The sequence below is a fragment of the Cydia strobilella genome, chromosome 5 (assembly GCF_947568885.1).
Source record: "Cydia strobilella chromosome 5, ilCydStro3.1, whole genome shotgun sequence".
Taxonomy (NCBI): Eukaryota; Metazoa; Arthropoda; class Insecta; order Lepidoptera; family Tortricidae; genus Cydia; species Cydia strobilella.
In genome coordinates this window covers 19,694,911-19,721,955 of record NC_086045.1, presented here as the reverse complement: position 1 = coordinate 19,721,955, position 27,045 = coordinate 19,694,911, and the positions used below count along the sequence as shown (strand labels likewise).

Sequence of the window (27,045 nt, the reverse complement as noted above, 5' to 3'; positions counted from 1 at the left end):
AATACATTATAAGGGCTCTCCACACTCGTGCGCGAATCGCGGCGCGAAGCCGCGAACGCGCGTGTGGAGTCTTGTTCGCTAATCAGCGAAATCGACTCCACACTCGCGTTCGAGGCTTCGCGCCACGTAGTCTGGAGCGAGCTCAAGCGAGCTATACAATCAAAGCAGATGAATACCAGGAAAAATACATCTTATTACTGTCAAAATACTGTCAGTGTCACTGTCAGATTATCAGCTGTACATTCAATGAATGTTATGTATATCTGTGTCTATATAAAGAATACAAATCTCGAGCTTGAATAAAGCGCACAATAATGAATTCATTAATAAGATTAATTAGTTTTAGGCCCGTTTTAGAATGTCGGACCTTAGCCAGGCTTGCAGCAGACGGCAAAGAAATTCCCAAAGGGAAGAACTTTGAAAACAGGATAACGCTGATTAGCCCTGATAACTCTGTCACCATTACGGATCTGAAGAATGCCCAGAACCTTTCACAGAAGCGAGAGTTGAAACTCGTTAAAATACAAGACGTGGATGCAAAAACTAGGCGGCCTGTGTACAAGTAAGTAGTTTAGAGGGTCATTCTTCTTCTGTTAGTCGTGCCCAGGTGAATACTAGTGACAATATATTTAATTCCGTAGTTCATTTCTTTGCTGCTAAGTTCACTCTTGCTATGTGCGTTATCTGCGAAGGAATTCAAATATGTATTGGAATTCACCACCTCACTTTTGGCTCAGCGTGAGGACTATTAGACTAATCTTTTTCAAGCATGCGAGTACAAGTTTTCTGAGCTATTCTTTTGTTTATGACTTAAAATTAATATACATAGTTTTAAGTACAGTCGCCATCAGATATATCGGCCAAGGTGTTCACAATATCTGCACACGCACTCTAACGCCCTGACAATGGAGGCGCGTTCAGATATTTGTGAGCACCTCGGCCGCTCCGATATATCTGATGGCGACTGTACCTGCAGGGACAAATGTGTACTTGCTAACTAACCTTGTATGGATTTTAAGCCCGCATTGCAACGTCGCTGATTACTGAACTATTACTCCACACTCGCGTTCGCGGGTTCACGCCGCGATTCGCACGAGCGTGGAGGGCCCTTTATAGTGGTCCGAAATAAATGTTTTTTTTTAATACCCTATCACTATGTTGTATTGCAGATTGATGACTAATGCTGAATACCACAGCGAAGAACTAGAAAACAGAAAACAAAAACAGGCATCCCGGCAAAACAATGCTATGAAAGGGGAGAAGTTACTCACACTTTCTACAAAAATTGGTGAACATGACCTTATGACAGGCGTCAAGAAGATGCTGAAACTTTTAGGGAAAAATCACCAGGTCCGGGTGGTCATCGCTAGCGATGGAGGGCAGGAAACTGAGACTACAGTATGTATTTTATTTTCATCCTAGTTATTAAATTAAATCTGGATTGTGCTAATGAGTGTCTAATGGCTAATGGGTTTATTTATGAATATTTTGAATGGAATGTAATTATGTAAATCACGGACTTAATCTCCTACATGTGTAGACACATGATAGGACTGTGGAATTTGTATGTTTAATGTACCAATAAATGTTATCTTATCATACATTAAATTGAATGTGTTTATTTATTTAAACTTTATTGCACAAATAAATAAAAAAATATCAATGGCGGACTTAATGCCAAAAGGTCAACCATACCACCAACCACCACCATAGGGTCAACCAGTCAACCATAGGGTCAAATAAAGACATTTGTATATGTTGGTTTCATATTTGTATGGTTGGTTGGTATGGTTGTGTTGTGTTTCATAATGGTTTCTTAGTTTTCTTTGATCATGTATTTGTTTAATAGGTTTATCATAATTTTCAGGAAAAAATATACTCTATCATTGAAAAAGGTATAAAATCTGTTGGGAAAGTGGTTCAAAGAAGAAACAAAGGAAACAGTCTGCGGTTCCAGATATTACCTGCAAAAGAGGCCAGTGGTCAAGCGAGCGACAGCGTGGGCCCCGGCTCCGATGACAAGGATAAGGGGCCGCTATGACTAGGCATCGGGCTGGTGGCCATATTCACCCTCAAGTATGTTATTTTACAAAAATATTACTTTTCTAAACCAGATACCAACAGTGATGAAAATAAAACAATAAGTGATACTAATACTACAAATACAATATTTGATCGCATTTAATTTCCAGTTTTGTAAATAGAAATGAAACAAAGAAATTGTTCAAACCATGTATTATTTTAATGGACCTTTGTGTTGCTTAGATGCTTAATGAAATATTAAATAAGAGAATGTATATGAGGATGATTTTTCTATTACAGCATCCACTTCAGTCAAATTGATTCCTATTTTATATTTAATTACTTAAAACTACATACAATGCATTTGCTATCATGTCAAAGAAAATACTTTATGCTACACAATTATGGTGATTCTACAAAATATTTATAAATTAAAGTTCTCGGTTGGAATTATCACAGATGCTTTAGAGATCTTTGAACCTTATATTATAGAAGTTATTTGTTATATTATTATCTTAGATTATTTGAACTATTATTATAAAGGATGATAATGCACTCTTAATTATTATTCTAGTACAAGTTCATAAATGATTATAAATTACAATGATTTTTAAGGTGGTATAAAATTCCTACTTGCTGCTTGCCTAATTGACCGAATTTTTCGAGACCTCAAGTAACTTAATTATTAGACATAAATGACATAATATATAATAATGACAATTGAACACATCACACATGTCAATCTAGGTACACTACATTTTATCCATAATACCAGTTTTCTTTAAATATTTAAAACTGTCCATAGGTAGGATAAAAATTCGTTCTCATACTCAAGGCGGTAGTCATTTGGAATGAATTATCTTTTATTTTATTTACGATAGCTATAGTGTCTATTGTAAAATTCCATTTAATATTAAAATTGCTGATATTGATAATTTAAAACTTTTATATAATATAAAAATAATAACTAAGATACCTATTTACTTACCTACTAGCGAATCAATTGCATCAAAATTATATTTCTAGGTGGCTGTTCTATTTACTCATTACAATATTTTATTTTCTACAATTTTACAAGCTAATTGCTAGGTACCTACTGTTGTAATCATGCACCCTTCAAAATGTAATAACTGTTGAAATAATTATTTCAATATTAGCTCAATATACCGTACATTCGGTTTACTGATCGAGTTGAACAATAGGGAGCGTGCATGATCTGTAGGGGGCAGCACAAGCTGTTTGGAACCCCCTGTTTATTGGAGTGAAGTGTAAATGTCAAGTTTAAGCTTGTAGCCCACAAGATGGTAGATCCTACAATGCACAAGAAAACATTCGTGAACTGTAGAGGGCAGCACTTGCTTTGGCGTAAAGTGTCAATGTACGGTTTATGTTTCCGATTCAGGCCACAAGATGGCAGACTCTCCAACGCGCACGGCCCCTATATGAACACCAACAGAAACACACCGGTTACCGCGTTCATCTGTGGCAGATGCTAACCCTATTGTTGGTGTTGGTGCCATAATACAGGAAGAGTCAACCGAATAGGCACTCAAGAAACAATGAAAACGGATTTTTTTGAGGCTTTGATACCTAATTATAACACGTCATACCGTACCATTATAATATGGGTTTACTTCCACTAGGATAATATAATTAAATATCTAAATTGTTATCCTATTTATATTTGTATGACACCGGCATAAAACTTTGCTTGACAGCAACACGTTATATCTTTCAACCAGGCACTTCAGGCAGCCCATTTTAACTCATTCACTGCTGAGCTACGGTTGTAGCGCTACGCGGTAGCAGACACCATGGGTTTCCCGGTGGAAAAACTTCGCAATAGGCGACACGTCAATGTGTCAGCGACTAGCGCTGAATTAAGAGGCATGTTTCTCGTCGCCTCCAGTATCGTCGCTAGCTTCCAATTGGCTCAGACAAGTTAAAACTCTAGTTTTTAATAGCGATGTTTTTTTAAGAATAGACGGCGATGTAGTTGTAGCGGTCGCGCTCCACGGGCGGCAGGTCGGTGTTGAGGGTGCGGCCCCACGTCAGCACCGGGGACACGGTTCCCACGACGGGCTCTGGTCTGTTATTGATTTGGTCTCGTATCTAAAACAATACGGAAAAACGTCAGTTTTTGGTTTCGGCCCGGCATAACGGGCGTCGGGAGGGAGGTGCCCAGACACGAAAGAAATTAAAGTACATAATAGGGTTGTTGACACATGACACAACTGACTAGTTAAATAAATAGAAAATGAGCAATTTATCATAATAAATTGGAAACTTAACAAATATATGGGAATTATAACAAGACCTCAGTTTCAAAATTTTAGTTTTTTTTAAACATACAAAAACGTAAAAGTAATGGTACATTTTATTTAAAAAAAAATTGTATTACAACTTTATGCATAAACGCAATATTTCACCGACAAAATCGCAATTTATTTACGTCGAAACGGCTTCTAAACAAAATAGCAATACATCGTGACGTTACGATTGCCAATTTGTTAGTAGCGTTTCGTCAGTAAAGTGCGATTGTCATTTTGATTATCATTTGTGACTTTTGTATTGCTTTCAGGTATACAAAAGTGATATTAAATTATAATAAATTTGTCAACTACCCTAAACAACATTAGAACAATGGTGACTGCAGCAGCATCACTGTTGCCACATTGTTGCAACTTGCAACGTTCCTCCTGCAGCCATGATCCGCGTCATGTCACGGTAAATTTTCTTGATTAGACCGTTCAATTCAATCCGTCATTCATTTTTAGTGAAATTTACAGTTAAGTCGCCCGCGTTGACGCCGCAGCAGTAACGCTGCAAGCGTTGCGATGTTGCTATCAATGCTGCTGCAGTTGCTATCCTAGTATCATCTTAAGACTTTTTTAATGTGCCATTCCCAATCAAAAGGGTACTTATTGTCGGTTGTCAATAAGGCGCTATTTCCATATAGCTTCAGTTTGAAATCAACCTTATTGACAAGCGACAATGTGGTACCTTATGGTTGAAAATGTCACAAATAATGGCTAAGTAATAGACTCGATTAATGTACTGCTCTCTATTGTAAGATAGACTGATCTGTGTGGGATATTTTACTTTACTGATGCATCTCCCTGAAATAAAGTATCACTTTGTTAATGTTATTGAATCGTGAAAAATGAACTGTTTTTATGCAATTTATTGTGAATTTAATTAATGGGAAAAAATGCTTGAAGCGCTTGATTGCGCCCTATAACATTGACATGATGTTAAGACGAAAATGGATGACCTCCCCGAAACCATAGAAATGTCTTTCCATAGAAATGTAGTCCCCATTTTCCTTTCTGGATATTAACATTATTAAAAACATAATATTGTCTTCGGTTACCGCGATAGTTACTCATGAAATAAAACTATGAAAACGGATTATATCGCGTATATTGAATTTATAATACATCCCGACGTTTCGAACTCTTTACAGCGTTCGTGGTCAACGGGTGACTGAGGAAAAATTACAAAATGCAAAAATACCCACATACTAAAATAATGAACAATCATAGACTACAAACTTTAAGGCTGGTTGTACATGCAAAATCGGTTCATAAGGCTAGTTATACACTATAATTATTTTTCAAGTAAAGATATATATATATACGCGATAAAAATAAACTATGCCGGCTCCAACCCTACACCACGGACCCGAGAAGATTTAATTCCCTCCTAAATTGTAGGAGGGTATCCCAATATGGGACCGGCAACAAACTCGGCGGGACACATCTTTTCAAAACATCAGAATGTCCAGCATCATCCAACACTACGGTCTCACAGTGATGATGAGATCATGGTCAGTTTTGACGTCCAGTCGCTATTTACAAGCCTACCGGTACAAGACTGCATTGAAATTGTCAAGAAGAGGTTATGTGAGCAGAACATGTCAGAGGAATATGCTAAGCTGTTGGAACATTGCCTTACATCTGGCTACTTGCTATGGAATGGTGAATTCTATCTTCAAGTCGACGGCGTGGCCATGGGGTCTCCGGTGTCTCCAGTAGTCGCTGACATCTTTATGGAGGACTTCGAGGAGAGGGCACTCTCATTGGCTCCTGTGCGACCGAAGATATTTAAAAGATACGTAGATGACACTTTTACTATACTTCCAAAAAGTAGTGTTTCAACTTTCTTGGATCACCTAAATTCCATCCATAGCAAAATAAAATTTACTATGGAGTTGGAAAAAGACTGTTCTCTCCCCTTCTTAGATGTATTGGTAAAAAGAAATCCTGATAACACCCTAGGTCGCACTGTGTATAGGAAACCTACTCATACTGATAGGTACTTAAATGGCAAATCGCATCACCATCCCAGTCAACTTGTTACAGTAGGCAAATCTTTGTTTCAGAGAGCCCAGAGGATATGTGATGACCAGCATCTGGCCGCGGAGCTCCAGCATGCCAGGCGCGCGCTCCAGGCAAACGAGCTCAGGATACCGCGGGTCAACCAGAGGTCCCACATTAAGATCCCCACAGTCGAGCGCAGGCCTGCCATTCTGCCTTTTGTCAGGGGGGTCACGGACAGGATCAGCCACATCTTGAAGCGTGCTTCTATAAAAACATATTTCAAGCCAATGAAGAAGATGTCACAATTCCTGAGGCCTGTAAAATGCAATACCCCTCTACAGACTGCAGGAGTGTACAGGCTGGACTGTGAGTGTGGCCTATCATATGTCGGGCAGACGAAACGGAGCATTTCCACTCGGGTGAAGGAACACATAGCTGATGTCAAGCACCGTCGACCTAGGTCTGCTGTCTGTGAGCATGTCATGGATAAAGCCAATCACTCAATCAAGTTTGATAAGCCTCTGGTTCTTGCCAAGGAGAAGCGTTACATACCCAGAATGCTGCGCGAGGCCATTGAGATTAAGAAATATCCAAACTTTAATAGGGAAGATGGCTTTTCTCTACCACCAGCTTGGGATCCTGTAGTCCACCTGATAAAGGAGCAAGCGAGACATAGACTGTGAGACCGTAGTGTTGGATGATGCTGGACATTCTGATGTTTTGAAAAGATGTGTCCCGCCGAGTTTGTTGCCGGTCCCATATTGGGATACCCTCCTACAATTTAGGAGGGAATTAAATCTTCTCGGGTCCGTGGTGTAGGGTTGGAGCCGGCATAGTTTATTTTTATCGCGTATATATATATATCTTTACTTGAAAAATAATTATAGTGTATAACTAGCCTTATGAACCGATTTTGCATGTACAACCAGCCTTAAAGTTTGTAGTCTATGATTGTTCATTATTTTAGTATGTGGGTATTTTTGCATTTTGTAATTTTTCCTCAGTCACCCGTTGACCACGAACGCTGTAAAGAGTTCGAAACGTCGGGATGTATTATAAATTCAATATACGCGATATAATCCGTTTTCATAGTTTTATTTCATTATTAAAAACATTTAGACATAAATTGACACATATATATCAACCACAGCTATGCCGCTTCGTTCGATTATTCTTCTAATTTTTAATTATAAATAACAAATGTGGGATGTATTATAAATTCAATATACGCTTTATAATCCGTTTTCATAGTTTTATTTTATAAATAAAAGTTAGGAGCATTTAATTTTTTTTATGATATTTGTTTTTTCCCCCTCTACTTACTCTAACAATAATCAAAAAATTGAAAAAAATCAAACGAAGGAGGGGGGCATAGCTATGGTCAATGTATGTAAGTACATCAAATTGTGTCAAAATATTTTCAATAATGTTAATATCCAGAGAGGAAAATTGGGACTACGTTTGAATGGAGAGACGGTCGTCCCCTTTTCTCTTAAAGTGCATTTATTATAAAATTATTATAAATCCAATATAAGAAACTTTAATTCAAATAAAGAAAGTACTTTATCAGGAATGTAGGTAATGTACACTCGCACTCGTACCTAGTCTAAGAGCTCCAACTATGATCCCAAACTAACTCGGATACTTAGAGAATATAACCAAACGGAGTAGCTATTAACAGGCGTTCCCCTTTGTCGAAAATAGTCGGCCAATGGTCATACACAATGTATGGACTGACGTTTATCTGACATGGCTATTTTGACGTTACGTATACATTTGACGGCAGACTTGCAGACAGATTGGCAGACTTTTTGTACAGCAAATTAGAGACAAGGCGTCTCCGTTGGTTATATTCTCCAAGCTCGGATATCTTCGTTCAAGTCAAAATATTTTCATAAATGGATGACAAAAATTTGGCAACACAAAAGAGAAGACTATATTGATACTTACTTATTTAAGTATGTTAAACTTGTGGACCAAAATTGTACTACTGTACCCTTACCATGAGTTTTCCGCGGCCTTAAAACGCCTAGCAACTGCGTCAACTCGCTGCATTTCGCTTGCACCTATGTAATTGACGAGACGCGAGAGATACATTGTGAGTTAGTTTATGCAGTCGCTGGTGAATATGGAGGGTTCAAACTCGTGGTAAGACTATAGTTCGGTGTGGTAACCTTACTTACGTCTAAAGTTCCCAATGCATATTGATAGGTATCAAAAGACAACGTGCTCATCGATGAGTGATAATGATAATACTGGTAATGGCAATATGAGAGGCGTGCCAAGTGAGCCGCGAACGAGCTCCGCAGTAGAGATAATCTAACGTCACGGAGCTCATACGTGTTTTGTGAGGAGTTTGTTACGTGACGGGTTTAGTCAGCCCAACATGCAAAGCATTAATAATGAATTGTTAGTGTTCATCATCTCATTGTTCTCTACTTAATCAGTTTTCACTTATATTTACAAACACTAACGCAGGTTAAATGTGTCTTTTTTTAAAAGGATCCTTATGAACATGGAGCATTAGGATCCTTTAGGCATGGAATGTCACAAATAACGTCAAAATGCTAGTATTTTATAACTCTCTAAATCAATTTTAAGTATTTAAAAACACGCTAACGCACGTAAATAACGCTAAAATAATAGGTACTTAGTACTCATATAACAAACATTAGAAACAATAAATCATTAAGAAAAAACATTTGAAAAAAAGGACATTAAACTATTATTTATGTATTTATTCATAGGTACTTTGTTGCGTTCGCGTTCCTTTGAAATAAAGAGCAAGAGGGCGCATCCGAGTCGTACAAACGCAACGTTGTATGAAGAGTTAAAGACAGCATCTTTATCAGTCGCTTCGTGTCTGGGGCCGTAGCCAACATGACAAACGTTTATCGACAAACGCCATTCGAAAAGTAAGGTACTCGTATCGGGATGACAGATGCGTAAAGTCACGTCCTTTATTCCATACTTTAAGTTGCGGTTGGCGTTTTCTATAAACGATTGTGACTCGTGTAGGCGTGGTAAGATAGAGAACAAGTGAGCGATGAACGATAGACACACCATGTTACCCATGAGAGTACGCCGTCGGCCCGTGCGCCGCTTGCGCCGGCACCAACAACGGCCCCTCCTGCGCCCGTACCCGCGACTGCGGCGTCCCACCTCGGGCGGCGTCTCCGGCGCGGCCTGCCGCTCCGCCTCGCGCTTGTGCTCCGTGCCTCGCGTTTCCAGCATGTGGGCCTCCAGCTCGCTCAGCGCCGACTCCGAACTGAACAGTAATAAATAAGAAGCGTTTCTATAGGGCATGTAGGGCAAATGCCCCAAACTGTATTGTAAATCGTGTGGAATTATCGGTAAGGGTTTAAAGATATCGGAATATCGGAAAGTGCCAGTATTTTTCATGAGCCTCGTTTAATATAATGATTATTAAAAATGTCGAAACTTTTAGAATGATTTCCGGAATTTGCTGCACCTACTTATTTCAATCTTTCATATCAACCCGACTCAACTGTTCACCCTATCAATTGCATGTAACTTACTTAGAACTGATGGCGCAGTATTCATTGAGCTGTTCCCACGTGCACCCGAAGGTACAACACTCGTCCGCGATGCCAGCCTGTCTCTTCCGACGCATGCCTGGATGCACTACTACTGGAAAAACATAACAGTGGTTTAACACTTTCAGTGCCAAGCGCCCCATTTCCAATATAAAATGAACACACCTAGCGTGGTGTTGTAGCGACAGTGAATGTGTTTAATACCTATAGTAGTTTATGTCACTATCATATGGCCTTAAACTGTGTCCATACCATGGCATGGTACAGAAAGGCCTAAGGAAGGACGATAGGATAATTTTCAAAGGCGCGGGTTTGGTTTATGTTGATAGTTAATTTACCTAAATGCCTGTGAACTGAGAATAACTTTTCCGCACGTGTATCGAACGACGTTTTTTAATGCAGTTGCGAAAATAGTCCATGCATTTATTTTTATTGTTTTCTTTATTATTATTATTTATAATCGAACCTAGATATAAGAAATGTAATGACTTAGGCTAGTCTAGTAACGCTGCATTTTGTTTTAAATAAATAAATTTAAATTGAAAAAATAAGAAAAACAACAAATAAGGAATAAAACAATATCGAATGTTGCCTTTGGAAACTTAGCTTGCAGTAAGAAAAAACGCCTTTTCTTTGACAGGCGTTTCGGCAGCTACTCCTACCTCTACCTTCCATAGCTAATATTCCATTCCATTCAGACAACTTATTAAGAACGGTTTTTCAATAATAAACGTGTTATAATGATGAAGAGGTAAGTAATAAAATATGAAATATGTATATTTTTCGTATTCTTACATTAACAGCAGGTTTTTATGTTGGTCACGACGTTAAAAGGAAACTAATCAATAAGTCATAAATATTAATTAGTAGTTAATGAATTGGAACAAGTATAAATTTAAAAAAATTGGAAAATTGAAAGTTCTCTAGTCACTAGTTCGCGAAAACCAACTTTCCGCACGCTGAACAGCTACGTAAAGTAGCACTTTTTTAACAATTGTATTAAAAAAGTTCTTCACTCGTCCCGAGTCTTGCCACGAGCCGTAGGCGAGTATATCTCGGTACTTGTTTAGTAATGACATACTTTCCGCACTAGCATCGAAATGTACTATTATAACTACCGGCTACCTTGATAAATGTCAACTATGGGGCATTAGTAGAAATTGTTAGTTGGACAAAGCTAACTCTGCCGTCGCTTTATTCAAGTTGGTACGAAGTTAGCTTGCACGGACCCTATCTGGACTATTTTGGCTTACTATTTTGGGTAGCTTTTACTGATCATCATCATAAAAGCTAGTCTGTATACTCTGTATAGATAGGTAAAGGTATGCAGAAGGCAGACGTAGCTAAGTGGGTCAACTGGTTAAAATAATCTAAACACAACTTTGTTGCCAAGAGTCTAATAGAATAGAATAAAATATTTTTTTATTGTATAACTGTGTACATACAGAAAGTTTCAACAGTTACCTGCTAGGGCGTACAATTTTATTAAGGTAGGTCACCTACCTGTCCTAAAACTAAGCTTAAACTTAAGTATATATACATAGGTAGTACTTAGGTACCTATCTGTTAACTTGCGAAGAATTCATTGATATTATAAAAAACTTTATCAATTAGCCACTTCTTAAGCCTCCGTTTGATTTGAAGATAATTCCGTCTAGCGCTTTCAAATCTAGAGGAAGATAAGGAGAATAAGAGCGTGTACAAATCGCATAGCCATTTCTGCTGTTGACTGTACAATAGGTGGGTACATGTACTCGGAGAACCTCGATATATAATGTATTCATATGTTTACCTATTTACTTATTCCAGACGTAAACAATCAAAAGGTCAATAATTCTGCGATAAAAACCGATATAGCATCGCATAATTAGATACGGTACAACCATGATAATTTTATACTGTATTAGTTACCTATAGATAATTATTCATACTATGTATTATAATTAATAAATATTCCTAGTGGGCATTGCCAGACTAGTGTCACTCCGCGTCGCGCGGCCGTCACCAGATGGTGTCGCATAGAAATATGTCTAAAGCAAGTAAACACTGCATTGCAGCTGGTTGCAGGAACAATGACAAAAAAGCTGATTACACATAAGTATATGTCCAATTTTGCTATACCTAAATAGGGGTTTTGTTATACAGTGAACCTACTGCAGTCATGAATTGAAGTACGAGTGCAAAAATACTTAGCCGGATCTATTATTATCAAAACTCGCTGAAATGTTTTTAATTAAGTCACGTTTAATATTTAACCTACGCTTTACAATTATGTACTGTATTATGCAAGTGATGCAAATTATGTATGCTCTATAATTGTTTGTTGACTGTTATAGGTTACCCGGACTTTATCACTTTAAATGACAGTCAAGAGCGTACAGTTCAAAGTTTCTTTGCTGACAATTAATTGAATTGCAATAATTAGCACAATTTTGGCGTGAGATAACGTTGTTGACAATGTCGTACAAGCCATTATTAGTGTTGAGTGTTGACCTTACTCGGATGAACACCTATCGATAACGCTGTTGCTTGGCGGATGTTAGAATATTATGATTATTAACGGCTCGTGTACAGAATTATTATAAGTAATTATTAATTTTATGACGTATTTAATTAATTAATATTTTACTGTATAAGTACCTATATACTAATACAAATTTCTAGAATTGTAGTCCTCCTGTGTCGAGGACTTGAGACCCTTATGTAGCTATAATAGAGATGACTATTAATAATTTCGAATATTCCTTCGTAGTATGCGTCTGTCATTGCATTAGAATTTCAGTCATTTTTGTCGATTGTGTTAAAATTGAGTTAATATTCTATATTTAATTAAAATTGTATTTACAATAAGACGCGCGAAGCCCGCACCACCAACCACCCAGCGACCAAGATCATTTACTTTTTTTAAACGTGCTAGAAAGAGGTACTTTGGCTGTCTATGTGGACATAAAACAGTACATACTTCCTGAGCATATGCATTGTATGCATTGTAAAAGTATGCTAGGGCGATAGTTTATAGGTGACAATAGCTGTTTCGTTGGTAGAAGGACGCGTGGGTATGCCTGCATTTGATTATATTTACGATGCGATGATTCTCTTCCTGTATTTTTTTTATTGCCATAATAAGGTCGAATAACAATAACAAATCCTTAAATAAACACTGCCAATAAAGGCCAAAGAAGTCACAACCCATTGCATTAATTTGGTCACATTAGATTACGTTTTGAGTAGCTATTGATAAAATAAATCGCGTTTAATTTTAACTAGTTGCTTTGTGTTTTTTTATTTATATCAAAGGTTTTGTCTTAAAAACGGAAAAATATACATATTTTTTCGATGGAATTTTATACAGAGTGATATTTAGAGGCTTTGTATGATGTTGATGCAAAAACTCATTGGTGTCTGGTGTCACATTCAAGTAGTGAGTATATGTCTTTCATTAATCATATCATAGGTCAAGTTTAGTTGACCTGACAGACTAACCTGTGGGGTCACCCCAGGAGGGGCTATTGTAGACGTGGCAGACCCTGCTCATGATGTCACTGAGCTTGCGTCCGCACAGCTTCACGCTGGCGGCCGTGGCGGCCTCTGCGGGCTGCAGCGCCCACGCCGTCACCAAAACCACCGCACAGTTGATAAGCATGCTGCTACCGCTGGAACAATACACATACATTCAGCAGCAGAAGTTGCTAAGCGGGCGAGGTGTTCAAAACAAGATCATTTTGAACACCTCGTCCGCTGTACATAGTTATTTCTAGTCTTCGGACGCCGCGAAAGTTATTCAAAGACGAAAAATTGAACTGATTGTATAAATGAACAAGTTTGGGAACAAATCAAATTATTTTATTAAATATTTTGATGTGTTTTTTTTTTAAGTAGTCACACTACTATATATAAATTAAAAACTGTAATAGATGTCATATATTAAAGGTTCATTCAAGGGACAAATAAGGGCCAACACAGTGAATCCTCGTAAGCTCTGAGATCCTTACCTAGTCACTATCAGGAACAACACTAAGCCATAAGCTTGAAGCGTAATTCTTTTTTCAGATGTAACATGTGAAATACTGAATATCGAATGTACGTAATCCGAGTAGCGGCCGCTTTTATAGTGAAGGGTGGCGGTAACCCGATCCGGCGACGCCCAGGAATCGGATCCCTAAACACTCGTTTCATTTCCTAAGTGTATCGTTTTGGAAGTGAAAATGCACTTACCGATAATGTTTGCAATCAAAGATCTGTTTTGGATTGATAAGACGATTGATATCGGTGCTATTGAAATTGAAAATATTTATTTCAGGCACAGAACAGAACCCATATAGTGTTAGTACAAAAATTATAATATGCTACCTATATCTATGTTAGTGTGTACAATATGTATTAAAACAATAAATACCTAAAAACTAATTTACACTAATTATTTCGATGATGCGCTGGGCTCATGTAATTGGTTCCAACGCCTCATCAGTGGGCAGTCCACTCTGACACGCTAGGAACAAATCACATTATTTTATTAAATATTTTAAGTAGGCAGTCTAGTAACTACTAAGTACGTATATGTAGATTTTATTAAACTACCGGCACCGACACCGGTGCAGTTTAAGTACATATATCAGTTGCAGTAAACGATGCGATGCGAGCCTGCGAGAGTGATCTGAACAAAGTTCGATTCCCACTACTTGTTTTATTTTGAATACTTAGCTGATGTTCAGGTCGGAGCACGATTGCTTCACGCTGTTTACTAATGCCGCGGTGGTTATAATATTATAAACAATTGATATCAACTTAATTTTGTACTTAAATGTATTGTGAACTTCACTCTTCTTTAGTGAGGCAATGAATACTAATTCGTGTATTCGTATTCGCGGAATATTAAAAAGGAGTTAAAACATTGACGTTTGACAATTCAGTCGCGCCGTCCTACCTTCAGGATATGGTCATGCCGCGTCTGCGGCAGAAGACCTGAACTCGCTACGCTCGTGGTGCAATTTTGGAATCTTTCGTTTGCTCGGGTATCAATATTTAGCACGAAGGATTTTTTAAACATCAACTTTGCCTCCTTGTAGAACAAATAACTATAGTATTCGCAAAAGTACTATTCTTAGTATCAGTACTCTTCATGGACCAAGAGATGTGTTTTCCAGTTATCGTTAGCGATGGAACGCAGGCGGCAACGTTCGGTAGTTCATTAAACCTGTGTTTACTACTTACTTACAGAGCAATATAGGTACATGGAATTGTGGAAATTAAATTAAATTGAACTAAAGGGAAACATAGTGACAACACCAGTTGGCTTGTCACAACAATCGCATTTTTTGAGATTTTCGTAAACATGATTTAAAAATATTTCGGTACCTATTAAACTAGGCGTTTTCCGAAGAAAATAAATAGCAAGCATCACAATGAATAAAAACAAAACGCAGTTCATTCGGAAGAACAAAAAAAAATACTTAGAATAAGGGGGCAAAGTTATTGTTTAACTCCTCGTGCAAATATTGTCAACCCGAGCAGGCGAAAGTGGTTCGAAAAGTGGCATCTTGAGCGTTGCGAGGATTTCAAGGCACGAGGGTTAGGTAAACAAACTTTGCTACCGAGTGAAACAAAAAAAGCGCCGTAAAATTCATGGCGCTTACGCGTTTAGGTCGCGAGATTCACGCTCCGCTTCTATGGTTTGATGCCAAAACGGCAGCAACTAAAGGCGCGAAATACTGGTTCACTGTACCGGTTCTATACGTAAGTGATAATAGTTAAAATGCTTAAAAGTCAATTCCACCAGTGAACACGAGGAAAAAAGTCAAAATTAGCACCTAATTATCTACCACGCTTGTGGATAAGATGCAACTTTCTAATCCGTTTTTTCACGAATAACGAGAGCCTGTACGGGTGTGGTTAAAGCTTGTTTTAAAGGCGGTTAGAAAAAATGCCCAAAACTTCAATATGGCGGATTGTGATCTGATTTAAAGTAAGTATCTCTTAATACATAACTTTATACTGATGAATGCATCAATGTACAATTATTAATGAAATCCGTAGTATTTTTTCTCATTTTTCGATTGTAAAGTTTTGAGGCTACTTAAATGTATCCGTTACCTATAGCAAACGTCAAATATCAAACTATACAAACGTAAAAAATGCACTTAAGTATGCGTCAGAAGAAGATAGATGTTAAAGCTGAGTGGTGCCCTTAATAAATTTCTAGAATTTCTTCTTGGTCTGTAGGTACCTTCTTCTTCTTCTTCCTTGCCGCATTTGGCAATGGCGAGCCCATTAACAATTCTTATCCGGATTATGAAATGCCCTAATGGGGCTCACAAAACCAAACTTTGTCTTAAAGTTACGGTTTAGTTTGTCTCGAGTTGCAGGTACGTGTAGGGCTTATGAGGGTTATGACGCTTAGCATCTAAGTCTTCCAGGCATCTAAGTGTAGGTACCTAAAGAGGTGTCTGACCGATTTCACTAGACATGAAAATTCAAAAGTTTTACACGGTGCGGTGCGGGTGCATCGCAGTGGTCCAATTGCGAGAGTACTAGTGCGGTAGTATCCACGTGCAGTGCAGTTGCATCTTAGATTGCCACTTAGCGTCCCGCGCCGTAAACAGGAAAATAACACCACTTTACAACGACCATTATATATGGAACAGTCCATTTATAGAACTAGCACAACAATACAATTGTTTTATTACTTAGATTCAGAATACTATTTGTGTGTCAGTTCTGATAACAAGCTTTCCTTGCTCTCTGCGTTCGGAAGCATAGCAATAAGTAACGAAGTTCTTAAACGGTTTAACTAAAACGATGATGACTTCACCTTCCTCTGATAAAAATGCAAATCAGCCTCTTCCTTTTTATAAGTGCCATGCCAAGAATAGCGTAGGGTGGGTGCTTGCTGTGTAACTAAACTACCGCTCGGTTTTGCTTACATCACGGTTGGTGTAATATAAGTCGGAGGACGTTCAGCCGTCGCGTTATTTATTTACGTTGAAGAACGACTTTAGCGTTGCATGATAACTTTCTCATGAAAGTTTCCAGAAATTGCGGAAATTTTGAGTATGTTCTGCAACTTATATTTTGCTAGATAGTAGAAAATGCGTTGCAGCAACCAATACTATTACTAACCGCATCTGTACGCGACACGGATGATCCCGGTGTTAAGGACCTTACAGTAGAAATCAAAATAATATTGATCCGACCTCTAGGTACGCAATGCAGCAGAGACTTCGATGTTTTGCTTATAGGTCATTTGCACTGCGTCGCTTGTAAAGTTCAACTTCATTCGAGTCTCTCTTTCCTGTTTCTTTGGATGTTCCAAAATATGAATATGGATTTCAATATTTGGTGAATAGGTAAGAACATTATTGACCGAGCGTTAGTAGAGGTCTCCGTTTCAGCTTGGGCAAAAATGGGCTTTCGTATGTCCGGATGTTCTCCTCTACAGGTCGCAATTCTCAACCGATTCTCGTAAAATTTTGTGAGCAGGATCGATGGTTAAGTAAATTTTTTTTCGATGTAGTGTTCGGATTTTTTTCAAAAAGGCGGAGCGTTAAATTTATTCAGATTTAAGTCACTCTTGCTAGACCTCGCAGCTTACAAAGCAACTACTATTACTTAGTACCTACCTATCTAATGTTAAGATACCCCTTTGAGACAACTTTTAGATAATTTCCTATATTTCGATACATAATACAGCTTGACAAGAAATTTAAGAATTAAAATTAAATGTGAACTACAACTTGGTCTTACTCTATTGTTTGTCGAGCTGTACCCCTTGTCGTGTTGTTTTATTATATTTAAAACCGTTTCGCCGCCACGTCAATGAAGTAATAACGCCATGTCAAAAAGTGGCGTCTGGGGCACGAAATGTACTGACTTTAATATCAAGCCAATGGCGGCGAAAAGGTTAATAACTGTATCTACCTACGTCTTTACTTAGGTAAATACGAAATACATACTAAATTACAGTCTTAATTCATGCATGTCTTTATTTACCAGTAATATCAAGTTAAAAGTAACAAATAAATATAAGAAGATAACAGAACGCTCTGTGGCAGCGGTTTGCGGGTGCGCGCGGCGGGTCTTACGCATTCGACGCACTGTTTGGAGGAACAGGAGCCGCGCGGGTAACGAGGAACGAGGTGTAGTGTTGTCTCCGCGGCGGCGCGGCGGCGGCGAGCGATCACTGATCACACGCAAGCCGCGTGCACGCCGGCTCCTCCGTCTCGCTCGGTGCACCAGCACTCGATTGAATAATTACGTGAATCCCTGTCTCGAACGCACGCTACCTCACACCGCTCACACGCTCACATTACGGAGCAGATCAACGTTTTAAACCTAAACGGTTCACGTTAACCATTTAAGAGGTTTAAGTCAACTCGCTTGAAGAAATCTTAGCGAGGAAAATCATATGATTCGCTGCTGATATTCAAGGCCGAGATTATACAACTGACAGATGCCTGCAAGTCACCTTCGTATTTAATTGTGATAATTATGCCCTTCATTGTTATGCTGCGTCTCCGTTAGGAGCAAATATACTTAAAAACTGGAGCGGTATTTGACATGCGTTAAGTGACGTTTCGTGTTGAACTTCAGTTGAATGGAAGAAATCGTGTGTTGTCGAATAGGTAAATTTGACATTAGCAATACACAGTTAGGTGACAACGAAACCAAACCGAACCACGCCGAGTTCAGAGCCATTTTAAACCGTATAGTAGTAAGAAAACAAAGTTGATTTTTGTTGCATAATTTTTTCAATGAATGAGTTTTGGTTGTACCAAATGATACTTTCCACAGTTGATGAACAAATGATTCATTCCACTGTTGAACTGATGTTGAAGCCGAAACTGACAGTTGTGCATCTCGAATAAGGCCCCTTGATTCCTACATGCGCGCCCGAGAAGTAGCGCAAGTTGCTAAGTGCCGATAGACGGATAAAATTATAGCTTATCATGCTACCTATAGGTACGATTACTTAGGCACGTTGTGACTCCTGTCTACAAATAGCTTAAACCGGTATCAGTGCGCTGTGACTTAACAGCCTGCTAATAATAACTTGATCATTCGAGTGGACCGGACCTTACGAGTTCGATTCTCATATTGCATAGTAACAGTAACACAAGTATGTCTATATGATCCGCACGCGTTGTTTAGGTTTACTTTGAAGTTATTAGGCCGAAGCCGTGTGTACTTACATAGTCAGTGTAAATGTTACGAGAGGGACACGTGGCGGGCCCCCGCGGGCATAGCAACCTGTGGTGAGCAGTCAACAAACATGTGTACCTACATATCACCTACCTAAATCACAGCTCGGGACAAAAGACAATTGAAGAGTTTGCGGGGTCAAGTGTAACGTCGGCTCACCCAATTGGCGAGTTGCGGCGGTCAGTGCTCTAGCGGCGAGACACCTCAATTCATCATCTGTTCCTATCCTAGTGTCACCTAACCTGGTGTCCGCCGCCTACGCGGATTGTCTTACCGCGAACCAAAATAGCACAGTGTGTTCTGCTTTAATCATACATTATCAGAATTGTAATAATGATTATTAGAATTGTAATCAATAGAACTTACGAACACAAGTTGAACATTGTAATGTTATACAAATTTATAATAATAATATGATTGACATTGTATATTATAATAGTATGATTGAATTGACGTGTAAAATTTGTACAATTTTAACAATAAATGTATCTTATCTTATCTTATTATTGTCATTGCCAATTAGGTACCGATAGAATTACATCTTGTCCCGAGGCAGTACATGTACAACTTGGGCTCTCATCCTAAATGAAAGTGGTATTTCGAAAGAGATTGTTCGGTTATCTCTTGCCTCGGACTCGCATTATCTCAATATGATCTGTCTTTCTTGCGAAAACCTTTTCGTATTTCGAACACACATCGAACGTTACCCACTCAATGAGAGTAGTTACAGGTCATATGTCAGAGGTGGTCGGTCGTGACATCGGATATTGTAATTTTTTGAGACCGATTGCCTTCGACCCCAATTTAGATAGTTTGTCCTGTCAAACATCTACGTCAACAACAGTTACTTTGTTGTTGTTCGTTTCGTCACTTCGCGTATCTTTGTGCTAGGTCGGCAACCTTTAGGGCACGTCCCGGCATTTCGAAGTTTTTGATTCTAATGTGATTCCGAAAGGCCCTTTAAGAGGGAAGAAAACTACGTACTCGTCCATACAAAAAGAGAAAATATTTTTCCACTTCTAAATATTTTCCATTCTCCATGATTTTTTAGTACGTTATTGAAACAATGAAAGACTTTATGGCGTTATTCGTAAACGCGTTATTGGCCTGAATTAGCTATGAATCGTTTGTCTTTATCTGTCATTTTGACTTATGTATTTGTAAGAAAGGGATAAAACATAATTTAACTAAATCAGGCCCGTAAAGTTTCATGAATAAGGGGGAATATACCTAGGTACCTATTCTTTTTTTCAAAATATGCAATAATATTTTTTTTAAAGCGCAACCTATAAACCTAGAATATATTATGCTGAAGCGATCGACATCAAAATCAAAGTGATTTGTTAAGATTTAGTTAGTGGAAGCCGTTTTCTCCAGAAATGAAAATTTCATCAAAAAAGTACCTATTGTCAGTAGTTATTCTTCCCTCTTAATTCTACGTAGTCAAATTTGTAAGAAACGGCCGCCATTTCGAATTTAATAATTTTTGTTCTAGTCATACTGAAATTAAAATCTGCGGATCCGAAAGGTCCTTTAACGTAAATCCGTAGTCAAAATTGTAAAAAACGGCCGCCATCTTGAATTTCTCCATTTTTATTGGATGTTTAGGAATCCACTCTATATATAGTCCTGAGGATAAAAGACTATCAATAATTGCACATAATTGACCGAATCACGAGTTCTCAGTTCGTTCGGGGCGAACTACTAGTTGCTACTAGTTTAATAATAATAATAAATGAGTATATAATAGTAAATTTATTACCTCTATTCGTATTGCTGTTCTTTTTGTATTATTAATTATATTCTATAAAAATGTGCAATATAGACTAAAGCGTATTTGTATTTACAACATACCTATTGTAAACGAAATTTATAACGAATTAAATTCTGCTCTTCGTTCCTTAGCCGGTGTTTGTCGTAAAGCCAGTAGACATAGTCGGTAATAGCACCATAGTACGCTCGGGGGCTCCGTTTATGATCTCCATTCCAACGTTTATAGGTAGTTCTTAGAATAAGTTTAAGTTTAACTTTCTTGAGCCGTATTCGCATCGCGCATAGGATGGACGACTAATACGACTATAGTTCGTAGCCCGCACCTTCCGAGCAGTAATTACTTAATTTAATTATTTATTACTGATCTAATATTATGTTTATAATCATTCATTGTAGGTAGAGTCACTGTTGAACGTCTCCCTCAATGCGGACCAGTGGGATCAGGCCTCCCTTCCCATTCGATCGGGTGATTCGGGTGGGCTAGGCGTAAGGCGCGTATGGGACGTAAGCTTGCCGGCCTTTCTAGCGCCGGCGGCAGGGGTCGTGGATGGTGGAGTTAAGTGTACTCGATCCCATGGTGCTCTCGCAAACGGCAAAGAGAAGAGGGCGAAACGCCGGAGTGGGTTTAGTGGGTAGGGCTAAGTTCTCCTCCCCTCTCGCCAGTTGAGAGGGGACAGGAGCGGCGAGTCCCACACCCCAACCCCCCCCACCAATGGCCTTCGCGCGGCCGGGGGGACGGTGCGTAAATACATTCGCCCACTCCGTTAACAAAAAAAAGGGGTCGTGGACCTTGTCACTCAAATTATGTCTCCAGATGGTGACAGGGGTATCCATACCTTTCGCTGTGGAAGCTATGGAGGCTTGGCTGGCTCTCAACCCGGAGGCAACGGCGCCGGAGAGACCGGATCGTCAGCGTTTGTGGAATGGCGTGGGGGTTAAGCGGTTGCTGGGTGGCTTGGTGGAGAGTGCGGTGGGTGTAGACAGGGCGAGGGTAATCGCAGTGTCGAAGCCGGAGTCTGGAGCGTGGAGCTTCCCTCTCCGCACTAGGGTACACTGTTTGACAACGACTCGACGCGGATTGCAGTTGCTCTTCGCCTGGGCTGTGCGGTGTGTGAACCCCACGTTTGAATCTGCGGTACTATGGTGGAGAGCGGCGGTCATCACGCGTTGAGTTGTGGTCGGTGTACGGGGAGGTTCCCACGGCACCACGCGCTTAATGATATTGTGCGGAGGGCGATGGTTTCTACAAACGTCCCGTGCATGCTGGAACGGAGGTTCCACTGCAGGAAAAACCAGAGGGGCCTCAGTCGCTCTGACGGGAAGAGACCGAATGGTTTGACTTTGGTTCCCTGGGAGAAAGGGAAATGTTTAGTGTGGGACGCAACGTGCGTCAGCACTTTCGCGGCGTCGCATATTGGCCGTACCGTGAGAACGGCAGGGGCAGCTGCCGAGTTGGCTGCATTTCGCCAGCAGTAGAAATATGAGGTCCTGGCGAACTATTTATTTATCCGTTATTCATTATTGTGGTTAGATATTTTTTGAACCATCTCTGACTGTACACACAACACCTCATAAAGAACGAAACATATAATTAAGTACGAAGTAAATAATCAAGTGCCGAGCCTCTCATGTTTCTGAGTTAATTTAGCGATACATTTGTACAAAACTTAGATGAACTTTTGCTAGGTATAGTTTTTTAATTTAATTTCAATTTGTCTATATTTGTATATACATATTAAAAAAATCCCTACTATTTACGTGTTTCATCATCATCATCATCATTGGACACAGCATCTTAACAGATGCTGCAGCGTCAGTTTCTTAAGAGAAAGAGGTCTGTGCGCCGTCAGAGATCGGAGGTGCAGCACATGCAGAAACTGCATTAGCCAAATATAAAATCGTTTTTCTAGAATGCACATGGCGATAAAGCACGTTTTTAGGGTTCCGTACCCAAAGGGTAAAAACGGGACCCTAATACTAAGACTCCACTGTCCGTCTGTCCGTCTGTCTGTCACCACAGGCTGTATCGAACCGAACCGAACCGTGATAGCTAGACAGTTGAAATTTTCACAGATGATGTTTTTCTGTTGCCGCTTTAACAACAAATACTATAAAGTACGGAACCCTCGGCGGGCGAGTCCGAGTCGCAATTGTCCGGTTTTTTTTTAAATCTTTAAAGGAAACAAAATTATTCATGACTTAAAACATACCTATGAATGAATGTCTATGTCTCCTAATCGTCGTAGCTAAATTCTCGCTATATTAGGAAATTCCTACCATTAGGAATATTGTACAATGAAGTTCAATTCATATTCTGACTTTGTGAGTTTTTTCCATAACTTAGCCCGGTTAGATAAATCAAGTAGGCAGGTTCGCGTTATCAGTCACTTCACTCGACTAGGACTCTTAATATGTGTTTACTATTGCATTTGACCGACAGTTCTGTTCACTCCTTAGCTTTCATACTTTGGTAGCTAAAGTAGCACTTCCTATTCTGACTCAGTAGTTGAATGTTCCGCTGTTAGACTAAGAGCTAGTCCCAGGAAAAGGTATACAATGTTAAAAATGTAAACCTCTTTGCTAGCCTGTTACTCTGGCATCACCGAAAGGCACCTACAATAAGGCGCTTGGATCAAGTACCTAACAAAGATAGTATCGCTAATTAGATATGAGGTGCAGGGGGACAATTTCGACTGCGGGGTCATTTAAACTAATAGAAATATCTTCCATGTTTTACATTATTAACTAGAATGCCATATATGTCCAGATAGCGAGAAAGATGTGTTGTGTGTGACTCTAGTTAATAATGTAAACCCTTTTAGGGCCTTCATCCATTACAAATGCTTTAAAACTTCTTAGATAGGCGTAATATAAGATTACAAAAAAAGTTATTTCAACGTTCTTGAAAATTCAACCCCTAAGCGAGGAACTCGAAACTTGGTAAAAGGGCATTTAAATTTCTAGTTTAAAAATGTATTATTTGTAAATAGTTACCATTAAGTACCTAATATTAAGATTGTTGCAGTGCCCTAACGGGGTATCATGTACCTACTTCATAATGTTTTATACCATCCTCCGCAATGAACATGATCGCAATAAAATATATGAATATGAATATAAAATAAACCTATTAAAATAGACGAAAACTGATATAACCATTTTTGAAAATTCATTCCCTAAGTTGGTGAAAAAAGGTTGCATCGGGAACGAAATTTTTTGTAAATAGTGAACTGGAAATGTCGTAAAAAGACACAATAATAAGAGAAGTGATTTTAGCGTTGTTCGAAATTTATTTCCTAAGGGAGTTAAAAATGGGTTGAAAGTTTGTATTAAACCCCAAGTTGGTGAAAAACGGGTTGAAAGTTTGTATCGGGAGCGATTTTTTTTTTAATTAATGGACTTTAAAATTTTCTAAGGGGGTTGAGAGGGATTATATTGAGCTTTTGATTTGGATTGAAACTTCGTAGGTTGTGACAGACAAATCTCATGCGTTATAAAATTATTAACAAATGATTAACCGTCCCTACTGCTATCTTTTGCTGCATAATGTGCTCATGTAGTAAATGTCCAAATCATAAAACAATATCATCAACTGTAGGTAACATATAGGCCTCGGTAAAAAAATGTCTATATAGTCACTTACATTTTTTTTGTATTGAAATCTGTTGATATCACAGTTTTATACCTATATCAGTTTTAATAATATTTTTATTATGATAATAACTAGGTCACGCGATTCTTGGCGTTGCGATGAGCAAAACGAACAAAACAATTAGGTACTTTAACGGCCTCCTAGCGTAAACGGTAGTTAATCTGCTTATGAAGGAGGAGGTTCGGGGTTCAAACCCTGATATAAGGGCATTCATTTCTGTGTTTATCAAAATCATAAATATTATGCTCACATGCTCACAACGAGGCCTTATGGAGCTTATCTACTACTGTGGGACTAGGTTGGCTTACTACTATGTTTAATAAGAGGGACTTTTAGCAGGGGTGCGAAACTCCTCGCTTCGGGCAAACTCTGCTCCGTTCGGCTCAGCATTGCTTCGGGCAATTATTAGGGTTGGCATAACTTGTGGTCCCTTTGCGTGCACGACCACAGATAAGATAATGATTTGAATTTTGACAACCCTAAATAGCCGATAGAAGCTCCTGTTTACGAGGTGTGGGTTAGTAAACGCTTGTAAAACGCGCACATTTAGAAAATAACCGGTATTGGTATATATACATATATGTATCACTTATTAACTTAGAATACCATACTTATTGCTAAAGAAAATTCCAAACTGTCAAATGAAAATTCTTACACTTCAAATAAGGCTAAAAGCACTCACCTTATATGCAGAAACGAATGTAAGCTGATTTGAAGGCGATGCCAAGGCCGTACAGATGCCGGGTGAAACGCGCGAACTCCGAGATCGCGGCTATCGGCGTCGCGGTTGAACTGTGCGCGGGCTTCAGCTGCCCGGCACGCGTGCGCGCGCGCCGCTTAAATAACGCCGATGGGCGGCGCGAGCGACACGCCCCGCGCTCCCGCTGACCCCACTCCTCCCACAGCTACACGCTTCAGGCCCTTGAAGGATAGCCCTCCCGAAGAAACCTGATCCCCATACGCTCCCGGCATTTAGACAGTTCCCAGTTCCCAGTCATTAGACACTATATTCATTTTCATCGCGACTACAATTTGTATGAGCCCTTGCGTTCATGTGGACCTAAAGGAAGATGCTTCAATGACCCATTTGTTGTTATAGCGGCAACAGAAATACATCATCTGTGAATATTTGAACTGTCTAACTATCACGGTTCATGAGATACAGCCTGGTGACGGACAGACAGACAGCGGAGTCTTAGTACCCCGTACCGGACCCCGTTTTTACCCTTTGGGTACGGAACCCTAAAAACGATTTTTGAGCCAACAACTGTGAGTTATATCACTTGTAGCGCCATCGCAATACCGTAAAATGGGGTGAGTAGGTTTCGCGGGGAGAGTTTGGTTATGAATGGGGAGAGAAGGTTTGAAAGGGGGGTGAGATGGAAATTTAAGGCTACTGCTACAAACATAATGTATTCCAATATAAAATGGAACTATAGTAATACTCGTAATAAAAAAAAAACAATCCAACAATCTTCCAAAATCACCTTTGTACGGTACAAAGGTGATTTTGGAAGATTGTTGGATTGAAATTGTACCCATCCCACCCATCACCCCAATTACGAGGGACTACGGGGTGAGGTGGGTTTTCCTGTTTATCGTCAAAGTTATGAAATGGAACTACCCAAAATAAAATAAAAACTATAATACAAACGTCCGGAACACTTATTATATACACCATTCAGTTTGCATATGTAAAAATTAGGGATGTACCGACTAATCGCCGACTAGTCGGGAAAGCCGACTATCCGGCCACATTTGTAGTCGGCGATTAGTCGGCGACTAGTCGGCAAAAAAAGCCGATTAGTCGGCACTTTATAAGTGACAGAAAAAAAGGATAAAATGAAAATATCGATCGATCAATATTTATTATTTACATATGCTTTAAGTCTATTTTACTCAAATACTTATAAAGGGGGCATACGAAAACTTTTGTTGAAGCATATAATTGACCTGGAGTTTTCCTCTACAGGTCGCATTTCTCTCAAGTCTCTCAACCGATTTTCGTGTAATTTTGTGGGCAAGTTCGATAGTTATTTTTTTAATCTAGTTTTTAAATTATTTTTAATGGCGGAGCCATGAAGATACGAGAGATTTACCATGTGGGTCTCTACAAAAAGTCTATGTTGCTGCTGGGGATGGGTTCTTGATTGGCGACTACCTACGTAGGTAAACGAAACGTAGCCTTGAAAATGCTCCCAACAAGGTGTACTCATGGTCTGATCAGGATCGCAAATAAAAAAAAAACGAAATTGAATTAGAAGCAAAGCTATTATGATGAATAGCGCAACTTGTCACGTTACTCCCTCCTCCACGTATATTGGAGGAGTGAGTAACGGAGCTAGGAGTGAGGAGGTAGAAAAGAAAAGATAGATATAACAGGGGTAGGTTCTTTATTTAACGGCTATTGTCTAAATATGACACGCTACAGATGGTTTAAATTACAAAAAGAATAAAATAAAGTTTATAGTCGCGCTAATAGCACGTGCAAGACAGGAGCACGCACACGGATAGGCGCGCTGAT

The 27,045-nt window shown here is 39.1% G+C and overlaps 2 protein-coding genes across 4 annotated transcripts; one reads left to right on the top strand and one right to left on the bottom strand.

Annotated features, from left to right (window-relative positions):
• The first annotated feature begins 247 nt into the window (after nt 1–247).
• LOC134741572 (uncharacterized) lies at nt 248–2,232 on the top strand. Its single transcript, XM_063674404.1, has 3 exons — nt 248–562; nt 1,170–1,398; nt 1,868–2,232. The coding sequence occupies exons 1-3, from the start codon at nt 315–317 to the stop codon at nt 2,039–2,041; spliced, it is 651 nt and encodes a 216-aa protein (XP_063530474.1). The 5' UTR covers nt 248–314; the 3' UTR covers nt 2,042–2,232.
• Nucleotides 2,221–25,458, bottom strand: LOC134741573 (insulin-like growth factor I). 3 transcript variants are annotated; one of them, XM_063674405.1, is made up of 5 exons: nt 25,204–25,458; nt 13,385–13,554; nt 9,884–9,995; nt 9,408–9,612; nt 2,221–4,134 (listed from the first exon to the last, which is right to left on the bottom strand). In XM_063674405.1, exons 2-5 carry the CDS (start codon nt 13,542–13,544, stop codon nt 3,997–3,999), a joined length of 615 nt encoding a protein of 204 aa, XP_063530475.1. In that variant the 5' UTR covers nt 13,545–13,554; nt 25,204–25,458; the 3' UTR covers nt 2,221–3,996. The 3 variants fall into 3 exon arrangements, with proteins under 3 accessions (XP_063530475.1, XP_063530476.1, XP_063530477.1); XM_063674406.1 differs by having other exon boundaries at nt 9,884–9,992; nt 25,204–25,455; XM_063674407.1 differs by having other exon boundaries at nt 9,507–9,612; nt 25,204–25,426.
• Between the last annotated feature and the right edge of the window lie 1,587 nt (nt 25,459–27,045).